At 39.2% G+C, this 25373-nt stretch overlaps 2 protein-coding genes across 2 annotated transcripts in view; one reads left to right on the plus strand and one right to left on the minus strand.

Annotated features, from left to right (window-relative positions):
- The window catches only part of SCLT1 (sodium channel and clathrin linker 1), a gene marked incomplete at both ends in the record, with an annotated part of 102240 nt that extends 96050 nt beyond the window's left edge, over nt 1-6190 (minus strand). Inside the window, 2 exon segments of the mRNA XM_080697147.1 lie at nt 5755-5796; nt 5860-6190. Of these exon segments, the coding sequence (XP_080553273.1) occupies nt 5755-5796; nt 5860-6190 (373 nt within the window).
- A 3055-nt stretch (nt 6191-9245) lies between these two features.
- On the plus strand, nt 9246-18773 carry LOC308263934 (UPF0462 protein C4orf33; the record flags this gene model as incomplete). The annotated part of the gene is given in 6 exon segments (XM_080697089.1): nt 9246-9344; nt 9348-9429; nt 13575-13635; nt 16388-16439; nt 16553-16752; nt 18653-18773. Coding segments are annotated over 6 exon segments (612 nt in total). The 5' UTR covers nt 9246-9248.
- Nucleotides 18774-25373: the final 6600 nt, after the last annotated feature.

Below are 25373 nucleotides of genomic sequence, written 5' to 3' on the forward strand. Positions count from 1 at the left end.
TAAGTTTTAATACCTGGCAAAAGAAAATTTTCCACCTGGATGGTCTTTAAAACTCTTACCTACCCTTAGGGCTTACACACAGGATTTAGTAGTAGGTTGTCAAAATGAAGTGTATTGAATCTATCCATTAATTTGTGGGAAAACTGATATATTTACCATATTGAGTTCTAAAATAAAAATAAAATGCTTCTTAATCTTGATCTTTTATATCTTGTACTTAATAATTTTATATGGCAAACTATCCTTTCATTGCTAGGCTGAGGCCAATATTAAGATGACTGTATGTGTATATATATACACAAATTCATTGCTGGATTTGATTTGTTAATATTTTATTTCAGATTTTAGTTCTGATATACATAAGCAAAACAAGTATATAGTTTTTCTTTATTGCAAGTGTAATTTTGGGGTAATAGTTAAGAACATAGACAAAAAAACAAGACTGCTTAAGTTCAAATCCTAGCTCAGCTACCTATTAGTTATACGTTAACCTTGAATTTGTGGTAATATTTATCCAGAGTTTTGAGTTTTTGTTTTTGTTTTTTTTTTTTGGTGGTACTGGGGATGGAATCCTTCTACCTCCAGGCTACACTACCAGACCTATTTATTCTTACACACACACACACACACACACACACACACACACACACACACATATATTTTTTAAATTCGGAAACAGGGTCTCTTAAGCCAGGGAGGCTGGCTTCGAACCTGCACTATCCTCCTGTGTCTGCCTCCCAAGTGCGGGGATTACAAGCGTGCGCCACCACGCCTGGCAAGTTTTGAGATTTTTTTTTTAATCTGTATTGAACAGATTTGAGAATAGCAGCAAAGGCAAACTAACCAAAATGGTCTGGAGACAACGTGTTCTTGGGCATATACTATAGAAAAGCCCAATTATATTGATTACTTACAGGAGAGAAGAAGGATTAATGGACAAGTGACAGTCTGTTTGAAAGAACAGTAAAACCAAACTGAAGGAAACGAGAGACAAAGAGTCTGAAGAAGAGAGGTCTCAGTGAGGTGGCAGAACAGTTACACTTGGCATGAGGTACGTGAGTGTAGGATGCCAAAGCAGGGCAGTTGACAGCTGAGCGGGACACGTGCTAATGCTCAAGAAGAAGCAACAAGGAGCACATACGTCTCTGCTCAAGGCAAACAAAAACCAAATGCCTGAGTTGATGGTCTGCAGGACACTGGGCATCAGAGGGTGATTTGAGATAGGACACAAATGAGGTGAGCTCTGCTTGCCCCAGCTGATGGCTTCATTCAGGCCTTGGCACAGCGAGGAGAATGGCAGGCAGGTAAGATGAGGCAAGGAGATGAGAAGATGAAGCCAAGCGTTGGCGGAGACCAAGGCAACTAGCGAAACCAAGAGAACTAGGACGGGCAGGACAAGGTACAGGTTGAATACACGTTCTCCAAAATACTTGGCATCAAGACTATTTCAGATTTTGGAGCTTGCCAGATTTTAAGATATTTGCATAGACGTTACTACTAGTTGAGCATCCTAATCTGAAAATTGGAAAAATTCCACAATCTGCAACTTTTGCATGTCAGTGCTCCAAACTGTTTGCATTTCCAGTATTTCGAGTTTCACATCTTCGGAATAGGGATGCTCAATCTGTACACGGGAGAAGGTGGCACAGAGAAAGAATTCTGGGTATCTGAGATCTGCAGGGTGACCGCTCGAGCACACAACAAAGTAGTGAATAGCTCTTCATCTATTGAAGAAATTGGATTTGTTATTTAAAATCTTTCCACAAAGAAAACTCCTGGTCCACTTGGCTTCACTTCAAATTCTACCAAACATCTGAACGACAAATACTACTAATTCTACACAAACTCTTGCCAAAACCTGCAGAGGACAAAATAGTTTCCATGTAATTCTAAGAGACCACCATTACTTGACAGTATAATCAGACAAAGACATTAGAAAGGGGGGTAAACAGAAAAGCTTCATAAACAGATATTAAAATTTTAAGCAAACTTTTATAAAATCAAATTCAACAATAGAGAAAAAAGATTGTACATCATGACAAAGTGCAGTCTATCTCAGAAAAGCTGGTGGATTTAGCACTTGAGAATTAATCAATACAATTTTCCCTATTAAACTTAAAGCAAAAATATTCTCATCAGCTTGATGAATGCAGAAAAGTAGTTTGAAAACTTCTAACGTCTATTCTGATAAAATCTCTTAGCAAACTAGAAATAGAAAAGAACATCCTTAACATCCTGATAAGAATATGAAAAATACATAGCTAGGATCACACTTGAATCTGAAAGACAGATATTTTCTCCCTAAGAACAGGAGCAAGATGGGAGCCACGCCCGCTTAGCGCTTCTGTTTAACAGTGTACTGGAAACGTTAGGTAGCGCACAAAAGCAAAAAAAGAAAATAAAAGGCATCCAAGTTAGAAAAGAAGAAACAACACTATTTAGACCAGATAACCAGACTGTCTATACTGAAAATCTAATGAACCCTAGGGAGAAAAAAAAACCAACTGGAATTACTAAATGAGTTTAGCAAGATTGCATACTAATAGTGACAAATCAGAAAATGAGAGTAAAATAACAATACTATTGACAGCAGTATCAAAAATTTTAATATATAGGAAGAAATCTGACAAAAGATGAACCAAACCCATATGTTAAAAACTATAAAATATTGCAGAGAAAACTTAAAGGTATGAGGTATGCTTTTTCATTGGTCAGAGAACTCAGTATCATTAGAAATTCTATACAAATTGACTAAAAGATTTGAGACAATGCCTTGAAAAAAATCCCAGCATTTTTCTTTTTGGTAAAAATTGACAAGCTGATTTTAAAATTCATATGGATACATAAAAGAATTAGGATAGTCAAATAACTGAAAAAGAACAAACGTAACCAGCTAAAATTATTTGATTTTAAGACATTATAAATCTGCAATAATCAAAACAGTATGGTACTGTTGTCCACATATACCAATATAGTTTAGAAATATATCCACAACTGATTTTTAGCAAAGATGTAAAAGTAATTCAATGAAAAAAGGATAGTCTTTCTGAATGAGTATCCATATGCAAAAAAGTAATCCAAAATCCTTACCTCATACCTTGAGCAAAACTTACTCTTTAACAATAGTTTAAATGCAAAACCTAAAACTAAAAAACATCTTTAAAAAATTGCAACTTTGAGTTAGGCAATGATTTCTTAGGTGGAGAACCAACAGCACAACTCAGAAGAGGACCAAACTAAAACCTCTGCTCTATAAAAGACAATGTTATGAAAAGAAAAAGCAAAAGCTAAGACACAGCCACAGAATTAATACAGTGTTCCTGGAATTGATGTACAATTTCCTGTTTGAACAGGTCCCTAAGGACTACGAGATCTTTCTTCAGATTGAGATGGGAAAATAATATACAGTGCAAATATGCTAGATGTTTATTCTACTAGAAGGTGACTGGGTGTAAAGTCAGCCTGTGATTATCATAGGTAAAATTGAAACAGTGCTTATCAGAGATAACATCATGTAGAGTTGCCACATATACTAAGACAAATTGTCTTGAGTCAGGCTATCAAATCCAAATCCCAGGAATGAAAAGCAGCAGGCAAGATCAATAGGAGTCAACATAGAGAAGGCGAGAAGCAGGAGGGAAGGCGGAAGCCATGAATTGATCTCTCAGCTGGATGTTCAGGTGGTTTCTTTAACCCGCTGCCTTTAGCCGGCACTCTGCTAAGGAAAACGGGAGGGTCACTGACGCTGGACCAGATATTCTTTCTTGTCTCTTGCTGCAAACTCTACCATTCTAGGCTCCAATTTCCTCCGTCAACACCGATTTCAAGCCTTTGCACCTTTGCTTCTGCTTCTTCTGTCCTGGATTCCTTCCTTCCGCTTTCCTTGTCTTCTGGTGAACTACCACTTATTTTTCAAGAAATCAGCTACCATGCTTTAATGGCCGTATTTGGTTTTTGCAAGTATATGTATGGGCCTCCAGTTTTATCTAAGAATTCCAATTCATTCTTTCTAAAACTCAGGTATTGTCCCCATGCTAGCCACATTCCTCACCACATAATTCCCATCCCCCATGCTTGGAATCCCCGCACTTGGCTGAGACAGGAGGATCGTGCAAGTTCGAAGCCAGCCTCAGCTACTTCACGAGGATCTCAGCAACTTAGTGAGACCCTGTTTCCAAATAAAATAGAAAGTAGGTATTGGAGTGTAGTCCGGAAATAGAAGGACTCTGGATTTCATCCCTAGCACCACAGAATAAAAATAAAAATTAAAAATAATTCCTGTCCCATAGCACACAGGCGATGGCCAGTTAGTCTACTCAGTGGAGTGGGGTTCCTCTCACTAACATCATAGTATCACCGCTTATTTGGCACACACACCACACTTAACCAGCCACCACGCTAAGGGCTTAGTTTGCATCATCCAGTCTCACAACTCCATGGGGGTTATTATGTCTTTAAACTCATTTTTAAATGAGGCTAGTGAGGAGAGAATCAGAAACTTGCCCAAGGCCAAAGACTTGGAAGGAGTTACTGTCAAGCTAGGCTATCCACCCACACAGGCTAAATCCAGACCTGCGTTCTTAACCACTGTCTAGGATGCTTCAGAAATGAAACACATCACCTGGTTTCTACCTACTCTGTTGCTCAAGTTAAAACCTTGGGTTGCTGTTTTCCTCCACCTCCGAAATCCTCTGATCCTCAATCTCTCCTGCTTCACTTCTTACCCGGATAATAATAGTTACCCAACTGCACTTTTCCATACGGCTGGATCTTATAACCACCAGACTGGGCTTTCACACCACAATTTGATCAGGTCACTCTCAGCTGAATGCCTTCCAGCAGTTCCTGCTTCTAAACTCTTTGGCACAGGGAAGACACCTCTGGCATGCAGCCCTTCAACACCACTTGCCATTTCCCTACATAAGCCTACCTATTCCATTCAAGTCCTACCTTGTTGCAAGTCTAGACAACGCATATTCCTAATCCCTTTCCAATGCTTCAATAATGTTCTATTTGGGACACCCTTACAGTTCTTTATATTGTATATTTATGCTAATGCTTCAAGTTTTCGCCCAAATGGCACCTTTCTTAACCAGTTTAATGATAATCCTGTAATAGCATTTGCTTAGCACAATGTATCTGACACCATTCTTAACCCTTTATATATTTTAAAATTTATTTAACAGTAACAACAGCTACGAAGAAATCTGTACAAGAGTTAGCGTGGCAGCCACTTCGGTGTACGCATGGGATTTATATATTTCCCTCCCAAAATTAAATTCTTGGAGGATACAACTGTCCTCTTCATCTCTGCAGCGGCTATGTTTGTATAGTGCCCGTAACAGCAACAGGAGAAGCTCAATAAACATAAACAAATGGCGTGGGCTGTGCCTTTCGGTCCTTAACTGCAGACTTGGAAACCCGTCCTGGACGCTGGCCCTCTGATTCCTTCAGAGCACGAGGGACGCATTACAGATATGCTTCACGTCTGGTAGAGTACTATCACATCTCAGGAAACCTACAAGTATATTTACCCAAGGTTCTGCTGAACTACATACACACCCGCGTGTGGATCCCAAGCTTCTGATGCAGCTAGCTGCCTTTTAAATCTTTACAGATCTCCACACTGGGACTCAACAGGGACTTAAAATATATATGTATTTATCTATCTATCTATATATCCTATATGTTAGATGGTCAACGATGACATTATATATTACGTATACATTCTCAATCAACGAATGGGGACCTTACTTTGGTCTCTCAGAAAGTCGATTCCCGTGGCCAATCCGATATAATTTTAGTTTGGGGCTTCCACCACCTCTAACTCCCTCCGAAAAAAATAAAATAAAATCGCACCAGGCTCGGGCGCCGCGGGGAGGCTGTGGGGCCCGGGCGGCGCAGTCGGCATCCTACTCACGCGGCGCGCGCTCCCGGCCGGGCTCAGCCGGGGCTCCAGGCGCCGGTCCCGGGGGGACGCGGGCCGGCGAGGGGTCCCGCGGGCCGCCCTGGCGATCGCCCGGGCCGCCGGCGGGCAGCTCGGCCGCGGCGATCTTCGCGGAGCCGGCGACGACGGCGGGAACAGCCCCGCAGCCCCGGAGCGGCGGCGGAAGTCCACTCGGCCCGCCCTGCGACTTTGAAAGCGGTGCCCCGGGCCGCTCCTTGGAGACGGTGACGCCGCCGCCGTCATCATTCGGCGTCAGCGCCGCGTCAGCGCGCCGCCGCCGGCCCCGCCGCGCTATTGGCTAGCTGTCAAGCGGTGGGCGGGCCCGCGAGAACTTGAGTGACAGTGGGCGGAGCCGTGGACTCGGCGGGGCCAGCAGAACGGCTGACAGGCAAGGCTGGGGGCTCGGGCTTATTGGGGTCGGCGTCTCTTTTATTTTATTTTATTTTTTAAGAAAAAAAAAAACCTCAAAATGTAGCGCGGGAAGGACGCAGGCACATATTTTTTAAATGCTCTCGGTTTCTTGGATTACTGATGGACTCGGTATTTAGGGACTGGGAGCACCCGCTGGCTAAGGGGTGAGGGAGTGGGACTGGGTTCCTGGCACTGGGGGCGCAGTGAGTCCCTCGTCGAGGCTGTCCTTCTGGGGTGTTTCTGAGCCCGGATTTAGTGATCTCCAGAAGATGGGCACGGTCCTGCCCCTCCTGGGTCTTTAGAGAAAAAGGAGGACTGTTTAAATACTTAACTCCGTGGCAAATGAGGCATGTCCTTAGAAGTACTCAAAAGTTTCTGCAAACTTAGCTGTTGCTTCTTCAGAGATTTATCTTTCCTCAAATAGAAGGAAAGAGAAAAGTCACCTTTTTTTTTTTTTTTTGCAAGAAAAAATGGGTAAAATTTGCATGTGTGGATGGGTTACAATTCCCAGCTTGGTCTCGGGTTAATTCTGAGAGCTTTTTCAAAACACATAATACTGGAGGAAATTACAACACCAGAGAGAAAAAATGTTACCTTGAAGCTTGCTCCTAGTTTTAGTGCTTTTAGTAGGTTGTATTTTTATTTTTATGGATTGAAATAAAATTTCACTAAATTAATGTGATGTGACGTAGCACAAGTTGGCTTTCTGTTTAACACTTTAAGAATATTTTTTTCTACTAACACTGCCATGCAAACAAAGTAATATTAGCAAAAATATATCAAGAACTTTGTGAAAATATGTTCAAGTATGTCCAGTTAGGTGGGTGTGTGGTACTGGGGATTGAACCAAGGGCATTCTACCTCTGAGCCACACCCCCAGCCCTATTTTTTTATTTTGAAACAGGGTCTCACTAAGTTGTGGAGGGCCTCACTAAGTAGCTGAGGCTGATGGGGAACCTGTGATCCACCTGTCTCAGCCTCACAAGTACTTAGGTTACAAACCTGCGCCACCACTCCAGACTTTATTTATTTATTTATTTATTTACTTATTTTGCGGTACTGGGGATGGAACCCAGAGGCATTCTACCTACGGGCTACACCTCTCAACCCTATTTTATACTTTATTTGGAAACAGGGTCTCACTGAGTTGCTGAGAGCCTCACTAAGTAGCTGAGGCTGGCTTCGAACCTGCGATCCTCCTGTCTCAGCCTCCCAAGTACTGGAATTACAAGCGTGCGCCACCACGCCTGGCTCCTGTTGCCTCTTTTAAAATCTTTCCACAAGTTCTCTACTCACTTTTCCCCAAGGTATTTGTCTCTTCAGCACTCGGTTCTTGTTTTTCCTGCAGTTATTATCATATTGTTACCCAAGGTTCCATTATAGAACCTGGCACTCAATAAAGATTAAAAAATATCTGATATACATTAAGTATCTATGAATGTAAAAGCACCTATGAATGTGTTTATTCTCAAGCTACTATTCCATGGTTTCATAACTAACATTTAGTTAATCAATTATCCATGAGCACCTAGTATTATATGCAGAGTATTACAAAGAATACAAAGTTTGATGCTTAAGCAAGGTTTAAAACTGATCACCATTAGAAAGTTGTCCGAGTTGGGATCTAAACCCAAGCCAGATGGTTTCAATGTCACAGTTGTTAACCACTATGTCTATACCTCCCAATAGTATAGTTTATATACCTGGTATAATATAATTTATATTTTGTGCTTATCCAGTCAGCCTTTAGCTGTAATAAAAAATGTCTATCCCCGTTCTATTGTAATCTTAGTGATTTACAGTTGATTTTCAAATTATTGCACAGTATTTATATAGCAGAATACCCGTCCCTCTTCTAGAAAACCTCTCAAACTTCAGTGGAATGGTTTAAAAGTCTTCAGAGAGTCATCTGTGGCCATTCTTTATTTTCTAGAAAAATCAGGTGTCTTGTCCTCCAAGTTCCACATCCTGGAACTGTAGGAAGCTGGGCAGAACCTCAGGCTGATCCCTCTAGAGACCTGGACTAACAAAGAGGGAGCTGGTGTCGCGCTGAGAACTTCCAGATATCTGTTCACTTCTTGTTATCCCCTCTTCACTCTGTCATTCCTTAAGTAAACCTTAGCCTGGTCTTGTTCTTAGCTTCTTCTCTGAAAAATACTGAAAAGTAATTTACTTTTCTGCTGCCTCCTGCTGCCAATGTTTACTCCCATTTTTAGGCTAACTTCTTCATTTCCCCTTCTCTTATAAATAGATGGAGAAGGGGGGAAAGCCAACTGAAAAGAAAGAATTATTGTAGAAAAACTAAAGGCACTCATGTGAATAGAGGAACTTGGAAATTTCCCCCGCAAGTTGTTTTCTTGAAGAAGAACCTTTCCCCTATCTCCCATCTTTTAAACTTTGTGGAATATTTTTTTTTCTTTTTCTAGATGCTTTCTTTTTCTTAATGCTGATCCAGAATTTTGTCTCTTTTTTTCTTCATTTCCTTTCAATTTCAGACATCTTTATATTTCAGACATCTTTATATTTTACCATAAACAAGACACGAGATAAAATATAAACTCATTGTACTTATACTTAATTTTATTAATTTCTATAGTGGGCTTAATTAGCTAGAACCTTTAAAATTGACTTTGATGTACTGTATGAGGGAACTAGAGCCGGATCTGGACCAGTGGTCTTAAAGCTCTTAGGACCCATTGGCCTGATTGACAACGGAACTTGGAGCCAGTTTGCTACCACACGGATGGCTTCCAGGATCTCCTCCCTTTCCTTTGCTGCTTTCCTCCCTTTTATTTGGCAGTGAAATTTTCACTTCATTTCTAACTAAAGGAAACTTTTATATATCATTAAAGAGCTTGTTTTAATGAGCTTCTTCCTTTACAGTCTTCAAATGGACTTTAAAATTGAACACACTTGGGACGGTTTGCCGGTGAACCATGAGCCAGTGTTTGTCAGACTGAATCCAGGAGACGCAGGTGTGGTGATGTAAGTCAGTGCTCCATTTTTCAATGATCCTCCAGCCCCACGTGGAGAACCAGGAAGGCCTTTCACTGGACTGTGGGATTATGAAGGTAAGTGGAAGTACTGCGTTTTATTACAGGCATAAATCTTTTTATAATAGCCTCTCATGGAACTATTATGTTATCTTGCTATTAGGAAGTGAGTGCTCTTAGGGATAGACACGTGCAGTTTCTGATGGTTCCAACCAATCACTCATTCTGACTTTCTGTGTTACCTGGGTGACTTCAACTGTATAATCAGAATAGTAGAAAATGGCAAGAACAGATCTATGTTTTTAGTTTGCTGCCATATTTTCTTCATTTATTTCTATAATGTAATCTGAGAAGAGTTCCCATACCTGGTTTGTCCTTATCCTCAAATTGCCACTGTAACCTTTTTGAAACCTTTTGGGTATTTTAATTATTGTAGGAACTCTGTCAACCTCAACATGAAATTTAGTTTGACTTTGTCCTGGCCAGTAACTTCCCCTAACAAATTAGGTTTATGAAGCATGCTATCAAATTACCTAGTTTCAGATTTATTCTGTGATCTCAAAGCACTGCAGCCTAATCATGCTGTGAGATTCATTATTCTGAAATACTCTTCATGATGCCTCTAGAAAAAAGTCCAAAGCCTTCCTGTAAGCTTTCTGCATACTGATGAACTGGGCCGCCATACTCAACCCAAAGCTCTTGACTTCGGACAGGCCAATGACCACACTGTCCATGCTACCCGCACACCAACTCCTTCTGCTTCCTCTGCCTCTAATGCACAGAGTTCCAGATCTAATTCAGTCCCATTTCTTAAAAAATGCTTCCAGTGAGCTTTCTAGTGAATATTAATATAATTCTCTCTATTGTTTGTATAGTTTTATAGTTTGGATGTAGAGTCCCTCCAAAAGCTCATGTGTTCGAACCATTGTCCCCAGTGCAGGGAGTGGAGCATGGCTGGGGAAGCAGTCACTGGCCTTGAGGCCTGAAGATGTTCCGTGCCCTCCCCTGCATTCTCCCTTCCCCCTCCTCTGCTTTCTGGCTGCCACAAGCTGAGCAGCTCTCCTCTGCTGTGTGATTTTTCTGCCGTGGATTTAGCCAACCGTGGACTGAACTTCTGAAACCACCAATCAAAAGACTGTTCCTCTTCCTCTAAGTTGTTTTTATTCGGATATTTTGGTCACAACAGCAAAAGCTGACTAATATAACATACCCTTTGACAGTGTTAACTTGCCATATATTTTCAACATATGCCATTTTTACTGACACAGAACTCGTATACGAGGCTTCTCACATTGACTGACTCTTGAGATACTCTGGTCACCAGACACAGCAGACCCTAATCTCATCTCATCTTCTTCTCTCAGAGACTTGCTCCCTACCTTCCCAGGCTCAGTCAATGAAACTGGCAAGACCTTATATCAGCAAATACAGAAGTTATGAAATCTTTTCAAGATATCCTTCTTTCTCACTCTCCATTTTGTATTTATTTACTAATGCCTCAGCTTCACTTCTTAAACGTTTCTTTCATTCAGTGACCCATCTTTCTCCCTATTCCCTGCTATAGGTTAGGCATTCATCCTCTTTCACCTTGGGTTAATACGGAGATTTCACTGACCAGGCAGTAAGGCACACACCTGTAATCCCTGTACTTGAGAGGCTGAAACAGGAGGTTCACAGTTTTGCGGCTAGCCTCAGAAATTAAGTGCAGCAACTTAATGAGACTTCGTTTAAAAACAAGGTACCGCCAGGCGTGGTGGCCCACGCTTGTAATCCCTGCACTTGGGAGGCTGAGACAGGAGGATCACACAGGTTCCCAGCCAGCCTCAGCTACTTAGTGAGGCTCTCAACAACTTAGTGAGACCCTGTTTCCAAATAAAATATAAAATAGGTCTGGGAGTATAGCCCGGAGGTAGAAAGCCTCTTGGTTCCATCCCCAGTACCACCAAAAAAAAAAAAAAAAAAAAAAAAAAAACCAACCAAACAAAAAAAGAAAATAAAAACAAGGTACCTTCAGAAAAGTTTGGAATGATGAAAAATGGAAATGAGAAAGGGGCTGTGTGCAAGGGAGAGATACGGACTCGTTTTAATGAATTGGATCCCACAGTTGTGGAGGTTGGCAAGTCCCAAATGTGCACAGCCGGCCTGCAGGCTGTGGCCCAGGGAAGAGGTGAGGTTGCAGTCCAAGGCTGTGGGCTGAGTGCTTGTCTGCTGGCAGAAGCCCTCCCTTGGAGGAGGGCCTCCCTCCCCCACTAAGACTTTCAACTGATTCGATGATGGCACCCGCTCTCTGGAGGGTGATCTGTTTCGCTAAAAGTCTAGTGGTTTAAACTTTATTCTCATCTAAAAATGCCTTCAGCCGGGCGTGGTGGCACATGCTTGTAATCCCCGTGCTTGGGAGGCGAGACAGAAGGATCACTCTGTTTCCAAATATAAAAAGTATAAAAATAGGTACTGGGAGTGTAGCCCAGAGGTAGAAGGGTTTCCGGGAACCCCAGTACCTCCACCAAAAAAAAAAAAAAAAAAAAAAAAAAATGCCTTTAAAGAAACATCTAGAATAACATGTGACCTATGGATTCGTCAAGTTGATGCACAGAATTAATCATCACTATATACTGTTTTTTTTCCAGTAATAGGATTGAACTCAGAACTTCATGCATGCTAGGCAAGTGCTCTACCACTGAGCCGTGCCACCAGCGCTCACATTAGACATTCTAATTTGTTTAGGTAAAATATTTAGAAAGGAACAATTAGGTTCTCTGAATTATTAATGGGACTATATCTTAGCTATTTTATTATAAAACCAGCACATGAAAATTAGAAAAATTTAAATGTCTGCATATAAAGGATTAGATGCATTAAATTATAACATTCTATAGGAGAATACCATGTAGTCATTAAAAGAATATATATATATCAAAAATATATAGACAAAAATTAACCAAAAAGTTATTTTTAATAAAAAAGCAAGTTCTAGACAAGTATGATTCCATGTTTATTTTCTGAAAACCTAAACAGATAAAGTAGTTTGTAGAAACACAGAGAAAGCCTGGTAGGTTTTAGACCAAAGGAGGAAGAAAGGACTTTGAATTTTTACTCAATATGAATTTGTATTGTTTTAATTATTTATAAGAACATTGTAGTACTTTCATAATTAAATAATTTTTAAAATAACACATGACCAAAAAATTAGAGGAAATAATATAATAACAACAAAAATTGCCTACTTGTATTCTGCAGTCATTTTAGGGAGCACATTTTGTAGATGTCTGGCTACAGGCACACATACACATTTTTTAAATTGGTACATTGCAATTATACATCATAATGAGGTTCCCAGTGTTATAGACATACATGTTCATTTTAATTCCATGTATATTAGCTGCTGTGCTGTCATCTCCCTATCAAATAATGTGAATATCTTCCCAGTCAACAAATATTTAACTGTATCTTTTGTTTTAATGTATTTTATCATTTATTTATTTATTTATTTATTTATTTATTTATTTATTGGTGGTACTGGGGTTCCTGGAAACCCTTCTACCTCTGGGCTACACCCCCAGACCTATTAAATATATATATTTGGAAACAGGGTCTCTTAAGCCAGCACAGCTGGCTTCGAACCTGCGCAATCCTCCTGTCTCCGCCTCTCAAGCGTGGGGATTACAAGCATGCGCCACCATGCCCGGCTTATCTTTTTTTTAATGTATCTTTTATCTTATATTTCATTGCACGGAATTTGTTTATAATTGATTTATCAGCTGTCTTGTATACTTGGAGATTTACTTGTAAAGTAGAAGATATTCCTATATGAGGTATAACCATTTACATCACTTCAAATTTTGAACAGTACTATGATAGATAGAACCATGCTTATTTTTCTAATTTGTCTCATTAATTTCTTTAGGGTAATTCCTAGTAAAAGGTAAGTGCATCAAAATCTGTCTTTGTGATAATATTTATTTCTCTATGACCTCACCTGTAGTAAGCTTTATAAAACTTTTTATTGTATGGCAATCTGATAGTATAATGTTGATGGTGATTCATTTCCTACGTATTTCTTCTTCCAGGCAATATCTATTTATTTTGCTTATTTTCATACTGGGGATAGTATGGTAATTTAAAAACCTGAGTCAATTCATTTTATTATTTTTAAAAATATATAAATTATTTATTGTTGAAGCAGGATTAAATTTCTCAATATGTCATATCTCTTTTTTCAAAAGTTGTGGAAGCATTTTTCTTGAATGATGTCACAGAGCAATATTTAGAAATTGAACTGTGTCCGTAAGTATAAAATATTTTTTTTTAATGATTGCTATGTAATTTGAACACATTATCTAGTTAGGTAAATCGTATGATTATGGTAGAGCTCACTAATTCTAACTAACTGGAGAGAATGCTAACTATAATTATCAAAATTATACACTTTCATTGTCAAGTACAATGCATATATTTTGAATATATGCTTAAAATATATCCCAAATATTTGAGTATGTTATATAAATGTTATTTTTAATTCACAAATATAGTTGGTTTTTATCACAAATGTAGTTGATTTGAAGATTTTTTTGCAAAATGAAAAATCATTATAAAACAAAATCTTTCCCTCATTATTTATTCTAATAATTTATTATTAACTGTTCTAAATAAAGGGAGACATATAGTTATAATGAATGTAACTATCTTATAAGAGAGTTGCTTTTAGGGGCATTTTTAATAACTAAGCTTTATTTTTTTTGGAAAATTTAAAGGAGTTTATTAAAAAGATAGAAATACAGAAGACAGTTACAGCCCCACGCCATTTAGGAGTGGCATGGGGGGGGGTGTTTCGAATGAAATCACCACTAAACTTTAATTTTATATGTATTACTTTTCTTTTTTTTAGTCATTGTTTAGTTTTTGAGTATATACTATGTCAGTTTGGCAGTCAGTGCCAGGGTTGAAAAGTAGAAAACTAAATTATGCATGGATTTTCTCAGGCTTATTAAAAATATTAGCCCCTTGGGAACCTTCTTTATCTGACTGACAAGTTTATTCCTTTGGGAACCTTTGATCTAAAAAATATTTTTTCTTATAGATATGAAAAGTATGCTTATACTGACCTGTTATCTAAATCATAGCAAAATTTAAATCAGTAGGCAATGAATGAGGTATTTCCATATATTGCCATTATTCATTTAGATACCATTAGATGCCCTTCACTATCAGTGACTCCGTGGTAGAGTGCTTGACTAGCACTTGTGAGGCCCTGGGTTCAAACCCTAGTCCTGCAAAACAAAAAACAACAAATAACCACAAACAGAAACCCCACAAAATAAATAAAGTTAGCCAGGCATGGTGGCTCACGCCGGTAATCCCAGTACTTGGGAAGCTGAGACAGAAGGATCTCAGGTTCAAGGACAGCCTCAGCAATGGTGAGACTTTCATCAACCTAGCAAGACCCTGTTTCAAAATAAAAGTTAAATAGGGCTGGGGGTGTAGCTTGAAGGTAGAATGCCTCTGGATTCAGTCTCCAGTGAGATATACATAACATGGGGTTATTGAAGGATATAAAGAATTCACTTGAAACCAGACATGGTAGCACACGCTTGTAATCCGGGTCCTTGAGAGGCTGAGATAGGAAGATCACCAGTTCGTGGCCAACCTCAGCTCTGTAGTGGGGCCCTCTGCAACTCAGTGAGACCCTGTTTCAAAGTAAAGAATAAAACGTATGGCTGGATGTGTAGCTCGGAGGTAGAATACCCCTGCGTTGCATCCCCAGTAGCGGAAAAAAAAAAAAAAATCCTCAGAGTAGTCTGATTTTATAGACATCAGGATAGTTAATAACCAAGAATCATGGCTTTTCCTCAGGCAGATAATTTCTATAACAGATAATTGACTTCTACGAAGGCAACAAGAAGAATACTGTTGTTTTAATTTGCGAGAAATTTTACTTACTTCTCCAATGATATTTCTAGAGCTGCATAAAACTAATAAAAATAACCAGAGGATTTGAAAATGAAAAAAGAACACTTGTCTTGAGAAAGAATACTTTCCTGAAGAAAATCTTCCCCTGAAAGCTCACAAAAGACAATCTGTATAGACATGTTTGATAGTCTTTTCCAGAGAGAGAAAATTTGCTTCACGTAGATATGGGAAATCCTTTGATTCTTACTAAGCTGGCTAATCCCAATTGTACACTCTTATTAGAGTTTCCTCTTAAGACTATATTGTATTTCTTATTGAAAGTGGGATGTTGGTGTCTGAGCTAGTAATAGAAAGTAGGAAAACACAAGAGGCAGACAGTCAAGGACAGTTGTGTGATAAAGTAGATACAGATACTTGGCTTGTTGACTAGTTTTAGTCAGTCTGTATATTGTATTTTGTATCTTCCTAATGAGCCTCAAGATACTTCTTTACTGAAATAAGTAAAGATGCTATATTCAAACTTGGAAATTGGTAGCAGTTTCCCTTAGGTACTTTAATTTTTGAAATTTGTTTTTTGGTAAACCCCAAATGATATGATTTCCCTCTACTTCCTTTATGTAATTCACATCTAACCAAATTTTTATATAATTTCTTATAAAGACTATTAGCCAGGAGTGGTGGGACATGCTTGAAATCCAAGCATTGGAGAGGCTGAGATAGGATCGCAGTTTGCGGCCAGCCTCAGCTACTTAGTGAGGCCCTTTGCAACTCACTGAGACCCTATTTCAAAATAAAGAAAAGAAAATAGGACTGGGGGTGTAGCTTGGAGGTAGAATGGCTTTTTGGGTTTCATCCCAAGTACCACCAAAAAAAAAAAGACTATTAAAAACAATCCTATCATGTGAATTATACGAATTGGACAGTAGTTATGTGGGAAACAGTAAACCCAAAGACATCATGCCCAAGTAACTGAACATCCGGCTCCCCCATAATTATCCAGTATTCATGTTGTTTCTTTTAATTATTTAGAAATTTAATTATAAGCACACATATCCCATAGCTGAAAGATGGTGGAGAATATACTGTTAGTTTCTTTCAAACACTAATGAGGAATCTTAATTTTTGACAGCCATGGGCAGCATTTGGTGCTTTTACTCTCTGGAAGAAGAAATGTGTGGAAAGTAAGTATAAAAATATGAAAAAAAAATCCTTAAGTGTGCAAGTACTATGTGTGTGTATGTATTTAAAGTATGAGTGTAAACATACCTTTTACGTTTCACATTTCTTTCCATAGCAAGAACTTGATCTATCATTTAAAGCGTCCAGAAGAGAGACAAGATGGGAAGGCAGAGCGTGTCTTCCTTGGAGCTATTTTCCAGCAAATGTCACAAAATTTAATTCATATGCCATTCATGGATCAAAAGATAAAAGAAGTTATGAAGCCCTTTACCCTGTACCTCAGAACGAACTGCAACAAGGACAAAATCCTGACTTGTGAGTAGGAAGTCAATGGAGACCTACGTTCCAACCAAAGAGGTTGTTGGAAATTAATTATTGGCACAGCGCTGGTGACACTTTGCGTTCAGTAACGATGGTATATGTCGACAAGCACCTAGTAGGGTCCTATGTTTCCTGGTGGTCCTCAGTGAATATATTACAGGTTAACTTGGAACTGACATGGTCTTCACACAGTAGAACACTTAGTTTTCCAAAGTAGTATGAGAAAAAAAAAATCTCATTTAGTTGAGTGTTACATCATCAGCTGAATTAGAAATATCATTTTAAATTCATTTATGATCCTTTTTAGAGCTAAATGGTCAGAGGAATCCGTGTTTCCTGGTGTGAGCAAAGAGATCATGGATCCCTTTGCTTTCTGCAAGTGAATCCATGCCTCAGTAACCTCCGTTGTTTGCTTCTTTTGGTAACCTCTTAAAATAAGAATGTCAACCATGTTTCTAGGCAACATAGCTTATGATAAAAATGACCTCTAGCTGATAAATTACATCTGCACGGATACTAATTTTGAGCAAACTGGAAATACAGGATGGGGCAGAATGTTCCTGTGGGGACCCTGGGAGCTACGCCCATGGAGCTATCACAAGAGATACAGGCTTTTGTGGGGCAGCAGGCATTCAAGCCTTCAACACTATTCCAATCTGAATCTCGTTTCTTTGCACCTGAAGCTGTCGCCCAGGGAGACTAGAGCTCCTGCTCAGTCTATGAATGCTTCCTGGGCTGCTGCAGGGACTAGTCCCTTAGGGAGGAGAGCCAGGTCACTGGGATTCCTGTCCTGAGTATAGCCAAGATGGCCTTGTGGGTCATAGCACATAGTCCGACAGAGGCGTCCTCATGAGCCTCGTACCATGGTAGGCTGGCACCCCTGCCTTTTCCGCTTGGGATGTGCTGCGCTGTCCCTCCCCTCCCACTTGCCATCTCCTTCCTGCTTTGAATTCCCTCCACTTTGCCTTCATCTTTTATAGCATGTTTCTGAGTTCCACCTGACACATGCCTGCCTTTTACCTTTGCTGTTCTCCTTCGTCCTGATCCTTTCTGCCTCGCCTCTTTCTCTAATTCTTTACTGCTGTGTCCTGAACTTCTTACTCTAGGATTGATAGTTGTCATTCTAAAATGACAGGTGGGCAGAAAAGATTGGGAATCTAGGGTGCAACTGGCTCAGGGCCCTCCCAGGAAGATGGCAGGTCACTCTGGCTCTTCCCTTGTGATACCGTGCTGTGTTCAGGCACCCACGTGTACGCTCATGGGCTCGCTGCAGGTAGTAGGATGGATATGCATTGGCCAGGGCCAATGTGATTTTCTACAGAGCAGAGTTCCACTGTGTGTTAAGTAAAACTAACTTTCCTCATCAAGCCATAAAAGAAAGCTTCACAGTAGGTAAAAGGTCTTTTCTAGAAAGGAAAGATCAATGATTAACTCTTGTATGTTAACTTCCCTTGCTTTTGGCAAAAATGTTAAATCAGTCTATCCTCTCACGTGTAGGTGAAACTTTTTTAAACAATTGCCTGTATGACCGATATAAATGATATCAGTTTGCATACAAAAACATATGCAAGAGTAGCACATGGTTTGTTTAAAGCTAGATGGAATGATTTAGATTCTGAGCGTAGATCTTTATTTCACCCTTCAGCTTTGAAGGAGCTGTTTGCAGAATTGAGAGGAGAGTGCTTTGAGATGCGGATGAATGTTTTCAGAACGGAGTGTTTGATAGCTAGACTGAGAAAATTGTACATATAAAATACGTCTTACCTTTAGTATTTCTTAAAATAGAGTGTTGTCCTATCACAGCTGTGACAAAATAAATAGCCCTGCAGGACCACTATATTATTGCCGATGCATAATTCATTTCAACCTCCACCTTCTTTTTCTTTGCTTTTAGCCATCGTCTAGAGTATTTCAAGCCTTTCAGTTTCAACACAATGCTTGGAGAAGGATGGAATCAACCAGAATCAGACCTGTGGCTAATGGAAAAACCTGATATACAGGAATATAATAGATAACTACATAGATCACATTTCTTCTCACCTCTTAAGGTAAACCAGTAAGTACAATCACTTTTAATACACCATGAACCTATTTCAACAACAAATATATTCATAGAAGACACAACGAATGTTGTATCTCTGTGGCAAATTGTGTATGGTTAACAAGAAAATAGAAAACTTATCGATAACTTTTTCTATAAAGTTAAAATGTTTCTCAGAGGTCGTAGCCCAGGAACTATGGTTTTGCATTCTGCCTTGTATTGCTGTTCCCAGCCGTCCCTAACCCTGTAAACCAAAGTCATTATTTCTTTCCCCACTTCCTTAAACTTCAGCCAGCCTGAGACTAGGAAATGTTATTTGCAAAGTTTTTAACTTCATGTAATATACAGTAATTTTTTACTCTGAAACTATTATCCATTCTTGAAATTAATAGAAATAGTGACTTGGTAAAATTGCACAGTCAATCTCTGTTAAGAGAACATTGAGGTACACAAGTTACTTAACCAGCTGTCTCTCTCATCCCAAGAGTGGTTTTATTCTGCATAAAGACATTAAGTAGCCTTGAATTCAGGCAACAAACTCTGCTTTCATTTATAAAGAAATGACATTTTCTTAAAACAAAATATCAGAGTGTATTTATTTATTTATTTATTTATTTATTTATTTATTTATTTACAGTACTGAGATTGGAACCCAGGGGTATTCTACCTCTGAACTACACCACAAGCCCTATTTTTTTATTCTTTATTTTGAAACAGGGTCTCACTGAGTTGCAAAGAGCCTCATTAGGTAGCTGAGGCTGTCTGCGAATTGTGATCCTCCTGTCTCAGCCTCTCAAATGCTGAAACTACAAGTGTGTGCCACCACGCCTGGCTTCATTTTAAAAGCAGCAAATACTCCTAGTCTAGAATTTTTAAATATTGTGTTATAATCTTATAGAATTGCAGCCTTCTAGTATATCATCTGTGAATTTCTCCACCAAACTTGGGCTTTCTCCAACATCTTAACTCAGAGACCAGCAGCCTTATAGAAGATGAAGTTTTATTACTTATAGACACATCTAGTTGCCTCCCTATCAATATACTTTATCTTCTTCTTTACCAAGAGAAATTAAATATATTTAGAGGCTCTTCTTAGAGACTACATTTTCACAAAGACAAAAATGCTATCAATTTCCCCATCTTCTTTTGCAGATAGAAATAACTATGATCAGTTCAGGTCAACAATATGTAAGAGTAGTCATGTGCCACATAACAACATTTTGGTTAGCAACAGACTACATATTCTGGTCCCGTAAGATTATAACTGAACTGAAAAATTCCTGTGGTCTGGTGATAGCATATGTATTCTAATACTGTAGCTTAGCACATTACCTGTACATGGCGCTGCTGGTGTAAACCTACTGTGCTGCCAGTCTTATAAAAGTATACCACATATAATTATGCACAGTACAGAAACTTATGTGTCTACTACATTATACGTTCTATCTTCTTGATTGCATCAAAAGGAGATTGAGCAGTATAGACCATCTCGGTTGGTGTAGGCACAACACTGTGATGTTTGTACAATGACAAAAGCTCTCGAAGCATACAATAACAAGGACCAAATTTAACCAAAATCTATAAAATGTCGATGTTGATTAGATCAGGCCCAATGTTATTAAGATTTCCCCAGATTGATCTATAGATTAATGTAATCTCTCAGTTAAAAAACTCAAAAGGCTTTTTGGGGGGTAAAAGTTTGAGTAAAAATAAAAGCTGGCTCAAAACTTATATGGTAATGCAAAGAACCTCAATTGCCAAAACTGTTGAAAAAGGACTATATTTTGAAAGAGGACTTATATTATCTGATTTCAAGACTTTTTATTAAATGTGTATAATGAGGACAGTATAACATTGGTATAATAAGTTTGGATAAATGTATCAATAAGACAGAATAGGGGAACCAGAAAGAGACCCAAGATTATATAGTCTGTTGACTTTTGACAAAGGCGCTTATGCATTCAGAACAGGGGAGGATGGTCTTTCAACAAATGGCATTGGAATAACCAGGGAAACAGGGAAGAAAATGAACCTTCACCATAATTAACTTCACATAGATAAATTAACCCAATGTGACTGGTAAACAGAAATTCCAGGAGAAAATATAATACAGGACAATATTCTTTTCAAACAGGACACAAAAAGCACTAATGAAGGAGAATATGATAAATTGGACTTCGTCAAAATTACTGACTTCTGCTAATCAAAATACTCTTCATAAGCTGGGCGCACACACATGTAATTCCAGCATTCGGGAGGCTGAGACAGGAGAATCATGGTTCCCAGCCAGCCTCAGCTACTTAGGACCTCTGCAACTCAGTGAGATCCTGTTTCAAAATACAGAATAAAAAATAAAACGGGGAGTGTAGCTCAGAGGCAGAATGCCCCTGGGTTCCATCCCCAGTACTGAAAAAAAAAAAAAAAAATCTCCATTAAGAAAGAGAAAGGCAAGCTACAGGTTGAGAGAGAAAATATTCAAAATAGATGTATCTGACAAATCCTACCTGGCTCACATAAAGAGCTCCTACAAAGCTATTTTTAAAAAAGGACAAGCCAATTAAAAGGACAAAAAACTTGGGACACATCACTGAAGGAAATACACACCCGGCCAAGCAGTATATCCAAAGGCTGTCAACTATGTCATCAAGGAAGTACAAACTGAAACCATAACCAAATACAACTGATTAAAAATTTAAAAAAATGCAAAATGGCTAAGTGTCTGAAATTTTGACAGTATTAATGAGAATGTGAAGTAACTAGAGCTGGAAATTTCTAATTAAGTTAAATACACACCTACCTGTGAATCAGATTTACTGTACACTGGTTGTCAACTTGTCTGAGTCTGGTTAGACAAGCACCCAGCATGCAAGTCATGGAGAAGCCGATTTATTACTTTGGTAGCCAGGGGCAACAGAAATAAGATTTCTTGTCAGCCAGTCTCCCAAGGCCCAAGAAGCTTCCTGGAATCGATGAAGTCTCATCTGCATGAACTCCACTTGTACTACAGCTGAGGGCCCTGGAAAACTTCTCAATGGGAGGTACACCCCAGGGTCACAGGAGTCCCTGGATTCAAGTGTTGATGACATCTTGCTTCTGGGAGGCACAGGAACAGAGGATATGCTGTTTGGCCAGTCTGTCTGGCCAAAACATCTTTGTAACATTCCTAGCACATTCTATAGTTATTCTTGAAAACTACAAATGAGAAAGTGAAGAAAAGGGTTTGGTAAGCCCATCTAGAGAAATGTCCTCTACAGTCTCAGCCATTTAATTCTTAGATGTATACCCAAGGAAAGTGATGGTAGCAGCTTTATTCATAATGGCACAGAAGTATAAACAATTAAATTTCCAGCCATAGGAGAATGAATAATAAACTGTAAGATATTAAGACAATAGTTGTGTTAGTTTTCTGTTACTGTGACAAAATGCAAGAGATAATTGACTTAAAAAGAGGAAAGGTTTGCTGTGGTTTCTGGTCTTAGGGGCTTCAGTCCATGGTCATTTGACCTCTTTTGCCTTTGGGCCTGTCACGAGGCAGTATATAATGTTGGGATCACACGGTAGAAGAGGCCTGTTCACCTCATGGCAGCCAGGAATCAAAGAGAAAAGAAAGGTGTGGGCATGGTCCAAATATTCCCTTTATTTATTTATTTTTTGTAGTACTCCGGGGTGGAACCCAGGGGCTTTTCTACCTCTGGGCTATACTCCCAGACTATCTTATACTTTATTTGGAAACAGGGTCTATTAAGTTGCTGAGAGCCTCACTAAGTAGCTGAGGCTGGCTTCGAACCTGCGTGATCCTCCTGTCTCAGCCTCCCAAGCACTGGGATTACAAGTGTGCGCCACCACCCCCAGCTCCAAATATTCACTTAAAGGGCATGTTCCCAGTGACCTAACTTCCTTCCATTAGGCCCCACCCTCAGCCTGTGGGCCTTTGAAGGTCATTAAGGGGTGGGGTAAAAAAGGGGCCACTGATGCATGTAACCTAGATGAAGCTCAAACATTACGTTGATCAAATAGGCCAGAATAACAAACTGCATAATTATGTTTATATTAAAATCAATTACAAGAAAAATCAACCTATGATCAATAATCAGAATAGTGGTTGCTCTGAGTGAAGGTAGGAGATTTAGGTTGCCTGGAAAAGAAGTATGAAGGGATTTTCTGGGATAATTACTCATACCAGAGTATGAGTAAAAAAAAAAATCTATATATGTCTATATATATCTATCATCTCTCTATCATCTATCTATCTATCTATCTATCTATCTATCTATCTATCTATCTATCGTGGTACTGGGGTGGAACCCAGAGGCTTTCTACCTCAGGCTATACTCCCAGATCTATTTTATATTTTATTTGGAAACAGGGTATCATAAGTTGCTGAGAGCCTCCCTAAATAGCCGAGGCTGGCTTCGAACCTACACTATCCTCCTGTTTCAGCCTCCCAAAGGCTGGGATTACAAGCGTGTGCCACCACACCTGGCTTAAATATTTTATATTTTGATCTGGATGGTGGTTATATAGTTGTACACATTTGTCAACATTTCTCACACCTTAAAAATAAAATTAGCAGGAAATTAAGTCTATATTCATTGAACAATCACTAGTGCTACATAAAGGTGGTTGATGTCCTATTTCCACTTATTAAATATGTTCATCTGACAAGAGAGCTGGTATAAGAGACATATTGACTTTGACAGAAGGAATTTAAAGTATCTTCTTGACTGTATATCATAGTGACAGTGTTAGGCATCTTAAATAAATTTGGAAAAAAGTGATAATAGCAACTAATGTGACAGTATGCCAGTTTTGGGGGCAAATGCATATTTAAAGTAATCTAGGATGATTTATTTATAAAGTACCTGAAGTAACTTTATAGTGCATATAAAGCTATCCAAACAAAAAACTGAAATATATCTTAATCCTGATTTTAGAAGCAAATCAGTCATTTTGAATCACAGGTTCAGATATAAATCATATCTCCTTATAGTATTGGGGAAAGTAAAGCACAAATATAGTTACATGCACAACCATATAAAATTGAATTTCAATATTGTGGTTTGTGAGCTTTCTAAAAGCTGTCCTGCCTCTCTTTTTGTCTAAGATGGTCTTAAAATACCTCAACATTATCTCATCTAGATTAAAAAATATTTTTTTTCTCCAAAACCAAACAAACGAAAAACCTTCAACATTATATAGTCATTTTCTTTTGAAAGGAACATGGCCATTCAACCACCGAATTTTGGAAAGTTTGTCCATTAGTTAATACTATTAATGTACCTTTATAGAAACTTGATATTTAAAAGTGGATGTTCACAATAACTGTTTCAAATGTTTTCCAATTTGAGGACCATGAAAGAATAATCATTCCTTTGTTTAAAATATGCACAGATGCATTTCCTTGTGGTATTTTGAATTGCTCAGTCCAGTAGAAGCAGATTCTCTTCACACCGACTAAGTAGGTCACACTCTATCTTTTTATTCAGGTTTTTTCTCATGCTCTCCCACACCTCTAATAAAGTGTAAGTCACATTCCAGAGAGAAATATGCCTTTTACTTTTAGCTCCAGACTACTCTATTTAAAAGGACATTGCAATGTTTCTGCCACAGAAATACTATATGATTTCACCTCCTCTCTCTCTCTCTCTCTCTCTCTCTCTCTCTCTCTCTCTCTCTCTCTCTCTCTTGGAGGGACAGAAGATAATGAATATAATTTATCTGAGATTTAAAAAGAAAAAGGAGTGGCAATGATGGGAAGAAAGGCTTGTAGTAAGTCCTCAGCACTTTTACTCAGACCTCAAACCCAAGGACGGCCTCTTCTTTCCCACTTAAGTTCCCATAGTGTTTTATATGATACTCCCTAGAGCACTTATCTCCCTGTGGAAAACCTCTTTGATACAAGTCCCATCTTCTCAGCCTAAATATATTCCCAGCATTTAATTGCACACAGTGAACTGACAGGCAGTCGCCTGGGCTGCCCTGTGTCTCTCTTGATTCCTGTCCCCAGGGCTTGTCTACTGTGTGCACTGTCTGCAGGAACTCACTCGACAACTCTGAAACATGAACTGCCTTGGTGTGGGAGGGAGATGACATGCCGTGGGACCGTTCCTGACTAAGGAGAAAGGGGCCTAGACACAAATTCTTTTCTTCATCCCTCTGGTTGACAATACTGAGGTCCCTTCCATATGGCTCCTCAAACCCAACTAACCATATCCCCTTTGCATTGTCTTTCCCTCATTTCTCTCATTTTCTTTTTTTCCTCTTTCTTGGCCCTTACCTCTTGGCCAAAATCAACCCAAGTGCAAGCTTTGTCCTGGCCTGGTTCATGGAGAACCCAGGCTAAGTCATTTTCTGAAGTGCCTGGAAGGAGCCCATCAGGATGATAGTCCACAACTGTACTACTCACACTGCACTGTCGATAAGGACTCCATGGTTGGTGGTAGTGACCCTGGTATGAGTAACATCGCCGTTCCTAAAACTTTCCTAGGGGGGTAGAGAACGTGGAGGGGAGGTGCATGAAGGTGAAACACCAGTGCCCGTGACAGGTAGCACTAGGCATAAAGGCAGTGGCGAT

Source organism: Muscardinus avellanarius (assembly GCF_963383645.1).
Source record: "Muscardinus avellanarius genome assembly, chromosome: 6".
Classification (NCBI taxonomy): Eukaryota; Metazoa; Chordata; class Mammalia; order Rodentia; family Gliridae; genus Muscardinus; species Muscardinus avellanarius.